Genomic DNA, 15,286 nt, shown 5'->3' with positions numbered 1-15,286 from the left:
ACGTGGCACCCAGAGCTTTTGTGTTACAAAAATATTCCGTGCTTTATTTACTCTGTGATAGAAAAATAACATGGCCAGGACCCCAGAGTTTCCCGCCCAGGCAAGGGCAGAAGCAGCGGGCAGAGGGCTCCGCTCCCCCAAACCCCCTGCCCACCCCACTGCCATCGCTGGGTGCCCTCGCACCCTGCCACCCTCACACTGCACCGGCTCCAGAGGGGACACCGAGGCCGGCAGCCGGAGGAGCTCCTGCATCCTTGGGGGCAGAGGAGAGGATGAGATGCAGGGACCCAGCCACTGTGGAGCAGAGCACCATCACGGGCCGGGGGAGCCCTGGCAGAACCCCTCCTCTGCCCTCTGCCCTCACGCAGCCCTGGTCACGGAGCCGCGGGGAGAACAAGAAGGCGACATGTACATTCTTAGTGACGACTGCGAAAGCGAACCTGAGGCCGGGCTGGGGGCCCCCAGCAGCCCCACTGGGGGGTCAGGGGCTGCAGGGCCAGTGCTGGCAGAAGCGGAAAGCCGAAGCTGGGCCTCTTAAAAGGAACATACAGGAAAACCATGCGACAAATCCGCTGCCGTTTATACAAGGGCATTAACACCAAAGAGCTGGACGCCAGCCTGTGTTTCGGGGCAGCACAGAGCAAATCCTGGGGGCAGGGCCCACCCGCTGTCCCCTGGCACAGAGACACGAACACAGCACAGTCCCCGCAGCGCCGGGGCCAGGGGCAAGGCAGCAGGCGCGTGCCTGTCACGACTGGGCGTGGGGGATCCACTGACTGTCCACGGGGCGCCGCAGCAGCTCCTCCACATGCCTCGCCACATCCATCGTGTCTTCCAGGTCAAAATCACCCTCGGGGTCCAGCACAGGGTCGGGGCTGTGGGAGGCAGGCGGTGAGGGGAGGAGCAGCTGCAGCAGTGCAGGGGTAGGGGGTGTGGTACTCACTTCTGGGTGTACATGTTGTAATGAGGCTGGGAGCAGACGGCAGGCGAGGGGGCCTGGTCCATGTAGGTGGCCCCTCCAGGGCCAGAATCTCCTGATGCATTGACAAACCTGTGGGGAAGGGTCTCATGAGCACTGGGTGCCCTGTGGGTGAGGTCACCAAGATCTCTCAGAAGGCTCAGCACCAGTGTGGCCATTGGTGGTGGCTCTGAGCTCCTCAGTGCCCTGGGGTGCCACCCAACCCAGCCAATTCAATGCTGGGAACCCATGGCAACCACTGCCCAGGATCTCCCTTCGGGGTCAAACTTACTCTGGCACCACTTGCTTGATCTGTGGCTTCACATATCCATCCACAGCTTTAGCTAGAGAGAAGGAAGCAGCACTGAGGCCCCAAACTCCAGCACATGCCACAACCCCAGGCAGTGCTGGGGGCTCACATGTGGCCAGATGCAAACCCCCTGTGGGGCTGGGGGAGGCTGAGAACACCAGCTCCATCCTGGCTGGATGCACAAAAGAGGGGACACATGAGGGGTGGAGGGACAGCGCTACCTGGCGTGGACTCACAGAGAACCGGCGTGTAGTACTTGGAGAACACCTCGTCCTTGGGCCGGTCGGGGAACACGTAGTTGAGGTAACTGAGATCCCCGAGGCGGTCAGCCAAGGAGCGGATGGAGAAGTCCCTGGTGGTGAAAGGCATCAGGTTCCAGAACATCCTCTCAGCTGCAAGAGAAGCGTGAGGATCATGGTGAATCCTGGAGTTTGCAGCAGCTCCTGGCCGTGCTCTGGACGTGGGCTGCGAGGTCACATCAAGCAGCAAACAGCATGTCCTACACTGCATCCCTCCCCAGAAACAGTTGAGGATAGAGCACAGGTTGCCAGAAAATGGGATAAGAAAGGAAATACAGCAAAGCCAAGGTAGGTCTGGCCTCATCCTGACACCTCCCCAACCATGGGGCTCTCTGGTGCTTCTCAGTTATGTGGCCCTCCAAAGGACACTCTTGTGAACAGCAACAGACTCCTGCATGGGGTCAGGCCACCCCTGGCAACCCCTGCACTGGGGAGCACCACCGAGTAACTGGATTTTGTACAGCCCACATCATTCCCCAGGGCTGGGTTGGAGGGTTCAGCCTGGGCCCTCCTCCCTGCTGCTGCCAGCATTAGGGCCTGACACAGCCATGGCTGCACTGAGCGAGGGCAGCGCCGCTCCCCATGGCACAGCCAAGGCATTCTGAGGGCTCTGATGCTCGCCTCTTTCCTGAGGATAACTCCAGCCTGCCTGCTGTGGCAGTGCCAGTGCCCCAAGGGCATGAGGTGGCCTGGCTGGGATCCAGGGATACCAGTGCCTGGCACACACTCACAGGAGTCGAACTTCCAGGCGATGGTGATGCCACCGATCTCCGAGTCGCTGAAGCGCAGGAGGAAGGTCCCGTCGGGCTTGTTGATGAGCAGGTCGTGCGCCTGCTGCTTGTTGACGAAGCCCAGGATGGCCCTAGGCAGAGTAGGGCGTCAGGGCTTGGGGCTCGGGCCAGGCTGCACAGGGCAGGGCGGCTCTTACCCGTCATTCCAGTGCGGCTTCAAATGCTTCTTCAGCACCTCCATGACCCCATCAAACCACTGCCAGAAGGTGTAATTCCTCCCAGGCAGGTTTTCCTGTTGAAATCTCCAGATAATGAGCACTCCTGTCAGCAGCCTCTGAGCCACTGTTACACAGCACAGACATTGGGTGCAGCAGCAGAGACTCAGAGTGAGATACACCCCCATCCAGCCCCACAAGCACGAGCACTGGGGGGCTCTGGGCAGAGCCCAGACCACTTACCCGGTTGAACTGCGACCAGGACACTGTGGTGCTGCTATAGTCCTCCAAGTGGGAGCTGGTGCTGTTGAAGAGCTTTTGTGCCAGGAACACCAGGTTCTCCTTGGTCAGCCCACGGCTGCTCTGCACCTCTGCCTTGAACTTCATGTTGAGCGCCTCGCAGAGCTGTGGCCACTGCACCTTGTCGGGCACAGCGAAGGGCACGCGGCCCTGGGGGCAGAGAGCATGGTCAGCACCAGCTCTGCCTGATGTCCCACCAGGAGGCTGAGCCCCACTCCCACACTGGGCAGAGGGGCCCGTCCTGCCCCCACAGCACTGGCACTCACGGGCTCAGCAAAGGCGTTGTCCCAAAGCACGGTGGCCGTGGCATTGTTGTCCTGGCTCCCATGCACAATCACCACCACAGGCAGGGACAGCGTCTGCCGAGAGGAAGGAGACCGGAATGGGCTGTGGGGCACCAAGGGAGCATCACCCATGGGCACCCACGTGGCCCCAGCCCAGCCCCACTCCTGTGGGCACAGTGCCCATGGTTTGCCTAGGCCCTGCAGAAGGGACACGGTGGCTTTACCTTCACCTGGAAGACCAGCTCATTCCCACCGACACTGAACTGCGACTCAAAGAGGATGGTGAATTTCTCCTCTGTCACTGACTCAGCCCCGCGGCGATCCGAGCGCTTGATCCGCTTCAGGGACTGCAGAGACATCACGGGTAGGATGGAGGAACAGATGGGGACACAGGGGGACACAAGGGGACAGGACAGGGAACAGGGGCACTCACCATGTTGCGGAAGTGGGCGCTGAGTGTCCCAGTGGCCTGGTGATACTCCATCACACAGCAGTTGTTGAGGATCTCCCCGCTGCTCTCACTGCCACAGGAATGCACTCAGGGTCAGGGCACACCAGGACTGGGAGCTGTGCAAAGTGCAGCCCTTCCCCCTGCTCCCCACTGCCTTGGCACCCCAGCCACACACCCCCAGCCCCTGGCATTACTTGCGGGTGCTCTCGTTCTTCAGCAGGGCCTTGGCTTGCTGCTCGCTGATGATGGTGGCCTTCACTTGGGGGGGGTTCATGTGCACATTCAGCTTCCCACCCACCAGGAGCCTCACAGTGGCTGCAAACTTGGTCTGTGTCTTCAGCACTTGGGGGGGCTGCTTCTCGATGATGAAGGTGCTGGGGGGGCAAGGGAATCAGGGGGGCTGGGAAGGGGGACAGAGCCAAGCTGGCCCCACACCCAGCTGGGCCCAATTGTACCTGGTGACCAGGGCAGAGATGATGTCAGTGATGGTTCCATTCAGCTCTGACAGCATCTCCTCCACTGGGCCTGGGATTGGCAGCTGCTGGCACAGGTGCTCAGCTCGGCGGATCTGCTGCCGGTTCTGCCAGATGATCTCTGCCAGCTTCTCACACCTGGGGGGAGCAGGGCTCAGCATCCACTGGGCTCAGCACCCCATCCCACCCCACCCCACCAGGCACTCACCAGGTCTGCAGCACATCCAAGGTGCCTTCGGGTGGGCCCCCATTCCCCGCCAGCTGCTGCCGACGCTTCCACTGGATCAGCTCGTCATCCAGGATGGTTGTTTGCTGCTTGCGCAGCAGCTGCAGCGTCTTCTGGTGCTTCTCAGCCAGGTCCTGCAAGGTGGGACAACATCAGAGCTGCAGGGACAGTGTCACAGGGCATCATGGGGACAGCATCATGGGGAACCAGGTGGCATCACTCACCACACGGTACTGCTGTAGTGTCTGGGCCTCACGGTGCAGCCAGGCCTCCAGCGATGCCTTCTTCTGCTGCAGCGTCGTCTCCCGTGACATGCGCTCCTGGGGGCCCAGCTGGGAGAGCTGGGAGAACTGGGCTGGGGGACAGGGCATGGTGTTAGGGCTGGCCCTGCCAGCACCCCAGGCCCATGCCCCTCGGCCCCCCACCCACCTTGGAGTCGCATGTTCTCCTGGTACTGGATGATGAAGTATTCCTGCGTCTGCTGCAGCTTTTTGAGCTCATTCTCTGAGTCCTGAGTGATGAGCCGCAGCTCCTCGAAGGTCTGGTTGATCTGCAGATGCTTCTGGGACATGGCATCCACCAGGGAGCCAGATGGGGAAGGGCTCTGCACGAGGCACAGGGTGCACTCAGCACAGTGAGGGAACCCTCCCTATTCCTGCCTCAGAGCTGCTCCCATCATCATGGAGCAGAGCCCCTGAGCATCCCCCCAGCCCACACTCACATTGTTTGCCTCCCGCACCAGCCGCTGCTCGTGGTAGAGGATGTGCCGGATGCAGCGCACCAGCTCCATGGGGCACCGGTCATACGTGTTCTGTGGGGAGAACACTGCCTGAGCCAGGCACAGGGCAGGGACCCCCCTGGCCCTGCACCCCTGCTCACAGCCCCCCACTCGCCTGCAGCTGCGTGGCGTAGTGCCCCAGCTTGATCTTCAGCAGGAAGCCGTCCTCACCCACTTGGTGGTCTGCCTTCTTCTGCAGCTCCTGGATCAGCCCCTCCAGAAGCTGGGTCGCTTTCACATTCTCCTGGGGGTTGTCAAGGTCGATGGAGTCCCTGTGTGTGGATCAGAGGGGTGTCAGGGCACCTGTACCCTGGGGCAGCCACAGCACCCCCAGGGAAGGGCACACCCTGACCTACCATGCCTGGCTCTCGATCCACTGTGACAGGTAATGCCGCACCTCGATGGGGAAGTGCTGCCCATAGAGCGCCTGCATCTGCCGCAGGGCTTCGCCCTGGAGCTGCTGGGCCTGGATCCACACCGCCATGGTTCAGCACCTGTGGGAGACACGCTGTCAGGGCACCAGCAGAGACAGGCAGGCACTGTGCTGCAAGGGGTCTGGCCTCAGCTGTCCCCACACCCTCTGCAGGAGTGCCCGAGTCCCTGTGGTGCCAGCCCTGTCTCCAGCTGCTGAAAGAAAGGGCGTGCGGGGGCAGTGGACCCTGGCTCTGAGTCACCCCCTCTTTTCTAGGAACAGCCCTGGGGGTGCCCAGGGCCAGGGATGTGCCTCTGCATGGCCTCTCCACATGGTTCTCATTTCCCCTCAGTGCACCACGGGATCGCAGCCATCGCTGGCCACGCGAATGAGGAAACAGGCCAGGGGGAGGGAGGGCTGCCCAGAAATCCAGGGTGACGCAGAGCAGAGGCCCCCCCTGCATCCACCCCGCTCCTGCCCACACCCTGGCAGCGCCAGCAGGCAGGAGCAGCCCCAGCCCCACGAGCCCATGTGGCACCACAGTCCCTGACGAGTCCCTTGTGTGCCCCAATTCCTGGTGGAGACACACAGACCTTCCCAAAGCAGTTATGGGGCAGCTCTGGCTCCATGCAGGGATTCCAACCACTACACAGCCTTGGCTCCCCCGGGGGCAGGCAGGGATGAGGTGGTGGTGACAGCACCTCTGGTAAAATCCAGTGTGTCCCCTGGGTCACCTGTGGCTAGAGGGGGCTGGAGAAACAGCCTGCAGCTGACTGTGTGAGGGTGATGTGACAGCGAGTGACACAGGAGGGTCTGGGGGGCTCAAGGCCCCCTGAGTGAGGAGGCAGCAGTACAGTAAACAGCATTTAGATACACTCACACTCTATCCACCTGGGATTTGGCACCACACAGAGGGGCCAGGCAGGGGCACAAGGCCTTGGATGTGTCCCAAGGCCGGGTGACCAGGCCAGAACCTGATCACTGCACTGGCTGGTGACAAGCAGAGGGGCTGAGCCAGTGGGGGCTGTGCTTCCCCCTCTCCCCGAAGCATTTTGTTCAGCCTCAGAAATACCCAGTGGGTCATAGGGCTCCAAAAGAGCTGGTGCTGTCACACAGTGAGGGGCACATGCTGGGGGACAGTGGCAGCAGGTCCGAGTGGAGCAGCCACAGCCAGAGCCCCCGAGCCACGCACAGCCGCCCCTGAACAGGAAGAGGAACAATAACCCAGAGCTGGCTAAAAATGAATTTTTCCTCTATAAAAAGGGAGGAACATTTCCACATTCACAGAAATCACCAAGCTGGAAATGCTGCTGGCAAGGAGGGGCCTGGGGAGGCAGAAGAACGCCAGCAAGGAGGAAAGGGAAGGTGGGATGGCTGACAGCAGGACATGCTGCTGTTGGAAATTGCGGACGTTTGATAAGGGGCAGAGCCAAGAACAGCCACGCCAGTGCCACTGCACCACAAAGTGACCGAAGTCCCCAGCACTGTGGGGACATCTGCACGGACACAGAGCAAACAGACACTGCCCTGCCTGTTGATAAAATGGTGATCTCTTCCCATCTCACAGTGACAAAACACTTCCTACTCCACTCTAGCATGTTGTTAAGCAACGAGTCTCTGGCTGCTCTGTGGTGAGCTGGCAGGCACTGCATTTGGCCAGTGCCAGCCTGGCAGCAGGAGCACCAGCACCACAGCTGCCTCTACAAGGGGCTGTGCAGTGGCTGACAGTGGCAGAGCTCACCTGGTGTGTGCCCCAAAACACCATTTACACCAGGCTTGAGCACAACCTCCACAGACACTGTCAGTGCAGCAGGACATGCAATTTCTCCTGGGGGAAATTTGTCTCATTTTTGTCTCACCCGGGGGACAAACCAAACCTGCCCATGGGCTGCAGGGCACCATGACCACCCCAGCACAAGCAACCAGTGCCACCTGCCATGGGCAGACTTTTGGCCCTGAGACTCAGCACAGCTGGGGCAGCAACTCTGTTTCAGCACAAGCTGCAGCACCGTGGTGCCACCGTGATCCCTTTCCAGGCAGCCCTGCCTCCTCCATCACCTTCCAGCATCACACCACCAGCTGCCCGAGGGATGGGAGCCGAGGGACAGATCCACCCCCACGCCCAGGGACATTCACCCACCCCAGAGCCACCTCCAGCCCCAAGCACTGCCATGGGTCAGCCACGCACGGCAGCCACCGGCCCCATGCGCACTCCAACAACTGCAAGAGGCAGATAATTGTGGTGGTTTAGGCTACTTTGCATTTACTCGCTGGCAGCGAGCTGGAACCCACCCGCCACTGCAGCTCGGTTAACCAGCAGCACTCGACAAGCCACAGCGACGTGCTCACCAGACTGATTGCCTGTGAAGGGGCACAGGCAGCAGCTTCCCGGGGTAGGGCCACTGCTGAGGAGAGACCCCAGAGCTGTGGGGAGGGACCCCAGCAACACAGGGACCAAGCAGAGAGAGGGGAACCAGCAGACACCATTTCTGCCTCTTAACAGCCTCACTGCCCACTGCTGATGGGGAAGCACTGCCAAACCCAATGCAAAACAGGAGAAACCCACCCCGAAGGCCAGAGACAGGAGCAAGGAGAGGGGAAGATGGGGAAGATGCTCGGCTGGGGGCAACCAAGGGACTGACATGATCACACTGGGAAAGGGTCACAGGCATAGTGGCAGTAGGCACCAGCAAGTCCCAAGCCGCAGGAGAGCCAGAGCACATCCGTGGGCAGACAAAAGGAGGGAAATGCCTCACAGGATGAGGACGGCAGCAGCAGCTTCCCATGTGCACGGCAAAACCCAAACACAAGCAGCAGCTACCCCGGAGCACGCTCTGCACGGGATGCTCACTGCAATCTGCCGCGGGACGCTCCTGCACAGAGCCAGCCCACAGACCTCCTCATGAGCAGGACACCCCAGCCCTGGCGCTGGCACAGCCCCCGACAGCAGCCCCTTGCCCAGAGCCATGCCCTGAAGGGCCAAGCAGGGGTGAAAGGCTAAGGCAAAGGCCTGGGGGGACCCCTGTGCTCTGGCTGTACCCCCACCGCCCCACTCCCTCGACCCACGCAGTCCGTCGGCTCCCGCACTGCCCTTGGCCCGGCGCTCCGGCAGCCCGGGGGTCTCCGGAGCGGTGTCTTCGCGGGGCTGGGCTCCGGCGGCAGCGGCCCTGCCCCGCTGCGCCTCCCGCCGCAGTAAACACGGACACGTGGTTTCTCGGCACCTCCGGGAACCCGCGATCGCTTCCAGGTCAGAGCCGGCCCCGCTTGTGGCCGCAGGGCCGGACCCTGTACCCTGCGCCGGTGCGGCCGAGGGGCTCCGGTGCTGCCGCAGCCAGCGCTGCCGCTGCCGCCTGCGGGAAGCTGTCCCGCAGCCCTCCGAGCTGGGCGGCTCCAAGCAAGATTCCTCCAGGACAAGATCCGGCCCCCAGACGGGCCCCGGGCGCGGTGGAGGTGACAGCCGGGAGCGGCCGCCAGGCAGAGCAGAGCGGAGGGCTCCGGTTACCCACACACACACAGAGCCACCCCTCCGCCCTCAGCGGCCCCCTGGCCGCTCCAGCTCCCCCAGGGCCCCGCTGGAGCAGGGTGTGGAGAGCCCGCTCTGCAGCCGCACTCACCGCGGTCAGGCCCCGCTGGAGCCCGGTGTGGAGAGCCCGGTGCTGCAGCCGCCCTCAGGCCCCGCTGTGCCCCCGCTCCGCCCTGGCGTCCGGCCCCAGGACAGCCGGGCTCCGGCTCGGGGCGGGCACAGCCGGGCTCCCGGGCGGCCGTTTCGCTGGCTGCGCACTACAGGAAGGAGCAGAGAGCAGCTATTTCCTTCCAAAATGTCAGGTGCCTGCGCGGGACAGCCTGCCCCCGAGTGCTGGCAGCCACCCGGCACACTGTGCCCCTCACACCGCCCCGGGGCACGAGCAGGCACAGCCGCTATCCTGGGCAGGCACTGAGCCCCTGTGGCTGGCTGAGAGCTAGAGATGGACCCCAGGTTGCCATGCAGGAGTTGGGCTTGGGGGGAGATGGGACCCCCTGACCTGCACCGCCCGGCTTCGCTCACATCCCCCAGCCCACGGCTCTGGAGCCGAGCCTGCAGTGGGGACACCCGGGTGATGGTGATCAGCCCCCAGCCCCGCTCAGAGCTGTGGTACCAGCACATTGTGGAGCTAGAACAGGGGCCAAGGGCTGCTCGCATGTTTTCCACCAGCCTGTGGTTTCCAGCTCTGGCTGGGAGGCGGCAGTGCCCACCGGCATGGGAGCGAGCTCCTCCTAGAAGCTCCGTGCTTTGATGGGGTTTGTTTGTCTCCCACAGAAAGTGGCAGCAACTGATGGCTTTGCCCCGGTGAGGAGGCAGCCAAAGCATTCAGCCCACACTGGAAACATCTGCACCATGACACTCATGAAAGAGGCATGGCTGGCTCTGGTAATCCAACGTGCCCCCTAAGAGCAGAGGCGACAGGCCCCACAGCAGCAGAGCAGGTAGGCAGAGGTGGAACTAGCAGCACCAGGACTGTCCAGGTGCCCCAGCAACTCTGAGAGCCAAAAGCAGAGAATTCACACCGTGAGTTCATCACCTGATGCTGCCCAGAGGGGACACCAGCCCCACACAGGCAGAGATGCCCCAGCTGGGACTGGTGCCAGGGTCATCAGTGCTGGGGGCTGCCAACAGCTCATCTCACGCCACAGGCCAGGCTCTCTGCCTGCCAGCACTTGCCACCCTTGGGAAAAGTTTCCTCCTCACTCAGATTTCTTCCAATCAGAGAGGCCCAGAAACCTGCGTCAAACCAAAACCACCGAAATACCCAGCAAAATCCCTTGAATCCAACGGCTGGAACCTCAAGAAAACCTCAGCGCACCAAGAGCCACCCTGTGGCAGCCACAGCCAGGTACAGGCACTGCCCAGGCACCAGTGGGATTCCCTCAGACACTGAGCCTGCAGCAGGACCAGCACTGGTGGGCAGGACACAGGGTGCAGCCACATCAGCAGAGCCCAGTGCCCAAGCAGCCCCATGGGCACAAGTTCAGTGTGGCCTCTGCAGGACATCCAGTGGGGAGCCCAGTCCCTGCCAGCAGTGGTGCTGCCCCCACCATAAACCCCCAGACAGGATTAGAGAGGCTGGGCAGAGCTTTAATTACTCCTGGCTCCCTGGGGCCAAGCAGCTGAATTAACCAGCTTTGGGGCTGGCACAGCAGGGAGTTGCCAGCTCAGAGTTCTGGAGCTTCCCCTGCCTTGGTGGGGGAATCCCAGGGCAGGCACAAAGCCACTGACCACCTGCAGCATCCCAGACTCTGGCCTTGCCCAGGCAGGGATGTGCAGCTGCCCCGTGCCAGGATGCTCAAGGAAGGGATTTTCCCTCCATGCTAATAATGCCCAACCCCAAATCCCTGTAATGCCACGCTGAGGGCACAGCCCTGGGGTCCCACAGGTTCTGTGGCAGCCTCCTGCACCGAGGCCAAATCCATCCCAGCCCCTGGCTCGGTGCTAATCCCTGCTCAGACCTGTGCCAGCCCAGGAGGATAGGCTGGGTGAAGGACCTGAGGATTAAGCTCATTTCAGCATCGAATTAGTCCTGATTGGGGTCTGGAGACACAATTTCATTTTCTCTGCCATGCTCCAGCGAGCACACACAATGGCACTAATCCACCCACAGCCAGACTGGATTTGCTGGGCAGGACCCAGGTGGGCTGGGGGAGATGTGGGCAGCACAGGCACTGCTCTGACTGCATCCATCCCCTCGGGTTGATGCCATGCTCCAGCTCTCCTTGGGGATGGGGACATGGTGCAGGAGCCTCCTCACCCCTGGCATGGCTGTCCTAGGCTAGCCCAGCTGGCACAGCACAGGTTTTTGGATGTGTCGTGAGCAGGGAGAGCCAGAGGGACACCAGAGCAGCTCCTGCATCCCCCCACTGCACTCCCAGAGCTCATCCCCAGCAGCTCTGCACACAGAGATGCTCTTGCACCAAGTCAGCGGAGCAGAATGGAGAGGAGCAAAGCATTGCCTTTGGAAGAGGGGATACACAGACATCCAGGGATGCTGCCAAGAGCGGGGACTAGTCAGACAGAGAACAAAACAACCAACACCGGTGGTTTGTGAAACAAAGTCCTCAGTCAAATCGAGAGAGGGGTGAAGCTCAACATGCATTCATACACAGACAAATATGTCCAAGTGGGTTTTGGCTTTCCTGGCCCTGGGATGGGCTTTCCAGCCCCTGAAGCAGCAGCACAGCCCCTGCCCCTAAGCTGCACCATAAGCCTCACACAGCATCTCCACAAGCAGGGCCAGAGAAGCTGCACCCCTGGGCCCACAGCCCAACAGCACCAGGGTCGGGTATTCACACCAGAGAGGACAAAGATCATTTTACAGCATTTCCAGCTGGTGCAGGAGCTCAGAATTGCCAGCAAGAGCAGCTCTTCCTCTGCTAAAGGCCTTGCAGAGCCTTTGAGTGATAGGGACGAGAGGCCAGACAGAATGAGCACCCAGCACATGCTGGGCAGGGCTGGGTCGCTGCTCTGCTCTCTGAGGCAGTGCTCTCCAGCACCAGCCTTTTCCCCAGTTCCCTCCCCGGCAGAGCTGTGCTATAAACCAGCCCATAACACAAAGTTACACTGAAAGTGGAGATTGCAAAACTCACCAGTGACTGTTTGAACCGGGAATGGGCCGTGACTGTGCTGTGGTTCAGCTATGCTGCTGTGGCTGTCCCAGCTCGGCCGCACATCATTCCTGATACAGCGGGAAGCAGGACCCAGCACTCAGGGAAGCACTGAGTGCCTGCGAGCAGCCCGTGCTCCTGGCCCCTCTGGTGCAGCCAGATGGGTGGATTCTGCTTTATCAGCAAGTCAGCTCAGCCCTATCGGCCAGGAAGCCGTGTTCACAGAGTGCCTCCCCCTCGACGTTTCCCAACGCGGCGGGAGCAGCGGCGTGCAGCAGCCTACCTTTTATCAGCCAGCAGATGTTGCTAGAACTGTTGCTGCATGTGAAATTCAGGCATGCCCAGCACCACTTGGATCCCTGCACCAGCCATGCGGTGCCAGGGTAAACACCCCCGCCCCCTTCCTCCCGGGATCAAAACACTTGGGGGTTGCAAAATAGACACCCCATGAAAGGAAAGGCATGCCACAGAAACATTACAGCTGTCGAGGCTACTTGTGCCGGAGCGTGCCGGAGCCCCGGAGCCAGCACAGCCTCCCAGGCTGGAGCTGCCTGCATGGCTGCAGAGCTGAGTGCTGACAAGGTGGGGACTCTAATCCTGACCCTAACCCTAGCCATGCCTTGGCTTCCCTGCAGTGGCTGCTTCCAGCTCAGCACTCACAGTGTGTGGGACACTGCAGCCGGGCAGGCAGAGGGATGCTGCCACCAGCACAGGTACCCAGGGGATGCTGATGCCAGGGAGGTCCCATTCACCCTGCCTGCCATCCCACTGGCATCCCAGGGCTGCTGTGGAGCCTGTTGAGTGTGACCCACCTTACAGTCATTCCTTGCAAACTACAAAGTAATTTCCCAGCCGACAGGGCTGCTTCACTGTATTCGGCCCAAAGCAGTCGTCACTCGCCACCCACGATGTCACAGACAGCAGGGAGCAGGGATTTTTTGCGAGCAGGGTATCTGAGTTTTGCTATCACTCGAGAGAGAGCTGGGAAACCCCATGGCAAAGCCTTCGCCGTCACTTTGGAGTCAGCACTTCCCCTGCAGCGAGAGGGGAAGGTCCCTCCAGAGGCTCTGTGTGCCCTGTGCTGAGCATCCCCAACTGCAGCGCCCTGAATGGTGAGAGCATCCCTGACCCTGCCCCAAAGCATTGGCCTTGGCACAAGGCAGGTGCTGCAGACCCAGTGAGGTGGCTCTAGTAGGGACCCAACACCCCCAAAGCAGGGCATTGTCAAAGTGCCACAAAACACAGAGTGGGTAACAGCCACCTGTCACGCCCTGCTCCCAGCCCAGCTCTCCCAGCACACAGGCTGTTGGCACCTCTCAGCCCACACCAGAGCTCCTCCTCCTCCTCATGATGCACCCACAGCACAGCTGGGCACAACACAGCAGGGCACGACAGAGCAGGGCACGACAGAGCCCTCTCCAGCCCCAGGGATGAGCAGGAACGGTTCTAAAACCCAGAGAGACAGTCTCCATCTTCACATCCTCAGAACCACATCAGGTCAGGCCACAATCCTGATGGCTTCACGAGCACAAAGACCTGGGCCAGGAGTCAGGACCTGGAGGGGAGAGCTCCCACCATGGAGAGCTGGATGCTGGTGCCCATGGCAGTGGTGAGGCTCTGTGGAGCACCTCATTGTGCCTGCACTAGTGCCCCCTCGCATGCCACATGGGGCTCACACTGCTCTGGGCACGGGCACGAGCACTGCAGGGACCCGCAGGCAGCCAGCAGAGAGCCAGCCCCCAGGCAGGAATGTCCTGCTCTAACCAAGGGCCCCGCACCCCATCGTGTGCCATGCCCCTGCCAGGGCAAACCACGCGGAGCTACCCTGAGCCCAGCGCTGTCTCCCCAGGCACTGTCACCAAACCGCTGCTGGTCACCGGCCCGGTGCCACGAGGTGCCCAGCACGGAGAATTGAACGAGCCAACAGCCCCAGCCCATCGGTCCGAGCCGAGCACGGGAGCCCCGGAGCCGCTGGGCAGGAGCTGCCCGGGGCCGGCCTGGCACGGCCCGGGGCTGGCCGGGCACGGAGCCCTGACAGCTCCGTAACCCGCCGGACAGGTGGCCGCGGCTCCCGCGGGCTGCCCGGCCCCGGCCGCGCCCGAGCTGGGTGAAAGGCCACCGGGCGCTGCGGTCCCCGCGGTGCCGCCGGGGAACGATCCCACCCGCCCCGCGTGTGCCACCGACGGCAGCGGGGCTCGCACTCCCGCCGTCCCGGTTCGGCGTGCTGCCTGCGGCGGGACCCCCCCGGCACCGCACGGGACGCCTCGCGCTGCCCGGGATCCTCCCCTCAGCCCGGGACCGGCACTCGGAGCCGCCCTCCGGGGCCGCCGCTCCGGCGGGGCCCGCGTGCGAGAAGCGGCCCGGCTCCGGCGGGCCAGGAGCGCCCCCGCCCCGGGATGGGATGCGCCGCGGCAGCAGGACGGGCCCGGGACGTGCCCGCCGCCCCCTCGGAGCGGCCCCACTGTCGCCTCCGCCCGCCCAGGGGCCCGCGGGCCCAGCCGGGCTCCCGCCGAGCTCCGCGCCCGGCCCCGCTGCGCCCGCCCGGGGTTACGAAACACCCACAGCGCGGACCGGACCGGACCGGACCGCCCCGGCCCCGCCGCACCCCGCCCGGCCCTGCTACGGAAGGCGGACGGGGTCCGGGCCCGCTCGGCTCGGTCCGGTTCGGTTCGGTCCGGTGCGGTCCCGGCGGCGCTGACGGCTCCGCGCTCCCGCCCTTGCCCACCTGCGGCCGCGGCGGCGGCTGCGGCTCCGCTGCTCCCGCGGCTCCCGGCGGCTCCCGGCGCTCGGCTCCGCCGCCGCTCTGCCCCCGCCGCGCCCCGGCCCGGCCCGCACGGCCCCGCCCCCGCGCGGCCCCGCCCCCGCCGGGCCCCGCCAGCACCGGGAACGGCACTGGGTAACGGAGCGGTACCGGGAACTGGGCAACAGCACCGGGTAATAATGGCACTGAGTGACGGCACTGGGCACCGGGTAACAGTGCCGGTACCGGGCACGGGGTAATGGCACCGGGCAGTGGCACTGGGTGACGGTACCGGGCACAGGTTAACGCCACCAGTACCAGCACGAGGTAATGGCACAGGGTGTCACAAGCAAGCAGTGGCTCTAGCACTAGAATCCAAAACAGCTTCAGGCTTCAACAGCAGCAGCTCTGGCAGGACACAAACCAGCACCAGAATTTGGCAGTAAGTACCAGGGGAGCCCAAAGCAGCACCA

At 62.8% G+C, this 15,286-nt stretch overlaps 1 protein-coding gene across 6 annotated transcripts; it reads right to left on the bottom strand.

Annotated features, from left to right (window-relative positions):
- Positions 1–22: 22 nt before the first annotated feature.
- Positions 23–14,888, bottom strand: LOC135458505 (signal transducer and activator of transcription 5B). Of its 6 annotated transcripts, none has more exons than XM_064733670.1 (19): positions 14,799–14,888; positions 5,382–5,519; positions 5,141–5,297; positions 4,969–5,058; positions 4,677–4,851; positions 4,472–4,602; positions 4,230–4,381; positions 4,004–4,159; positions 3,743–3,922; positions 3,531–3,618; positions 3,322–3,444; positions 3,080–3,172; positions 2,757–2,963; positions 2,496–2,590; positions 2,299–2,429; positions 1,490–1,660; positions 1,251–1,302; positions 944–1,051; positions 23–875 (listed from the first exon to the last, which is right to left on the bottom strand). In XM_064733670.1, exons 2-19 carry the CDS (start codon positions 5,507–5,509, stop codon positions 749–751), a joined length of 2,364 nt encoding a protein of 787 aa, XP_064589740.1. In that variant the 5' UTR covers positions 5,510–5,519; positions 14,799–14,888; the 3' UTR covers positions 23–748. The 6 variants fall into 6 exon arrangements, with proteins under 6 accessions (XP_064589740.1, XP_064589743.1, XP_064589744.1 ...); XM_064733673.1 differs by lacking the exon at positions 14,799–14,888 and adding an exon at positions 12,056–12,236; XM_064733674.1 differs by lacking the exon at positions 14,799–14,888 and adding an exon at positions 9,052–9,075.
- Positions 14,889–15,286: the final 398 nt, after the last annotated feature.

Source organism: Zonotrichia leucophrys, chromosome 27, assembly GCF_028769735.1.
Source record: "Zonotrichia leucophrys gambelii isolate GWCS_2022_RI chromosome 27, RI_Zleu_2.0, whole genome shotgun sequence".
Taxonomy (NCBI): domain Eukaryota; kingdom Metazoa; phylum Chordata; class Aves; order Passeriformes; family Passerellidae; genus Zonotrichia; species Zonotrichia leucophrys.
This window is presented reverse-complemented; position numbering and strand designations above follow the sequence as displayed.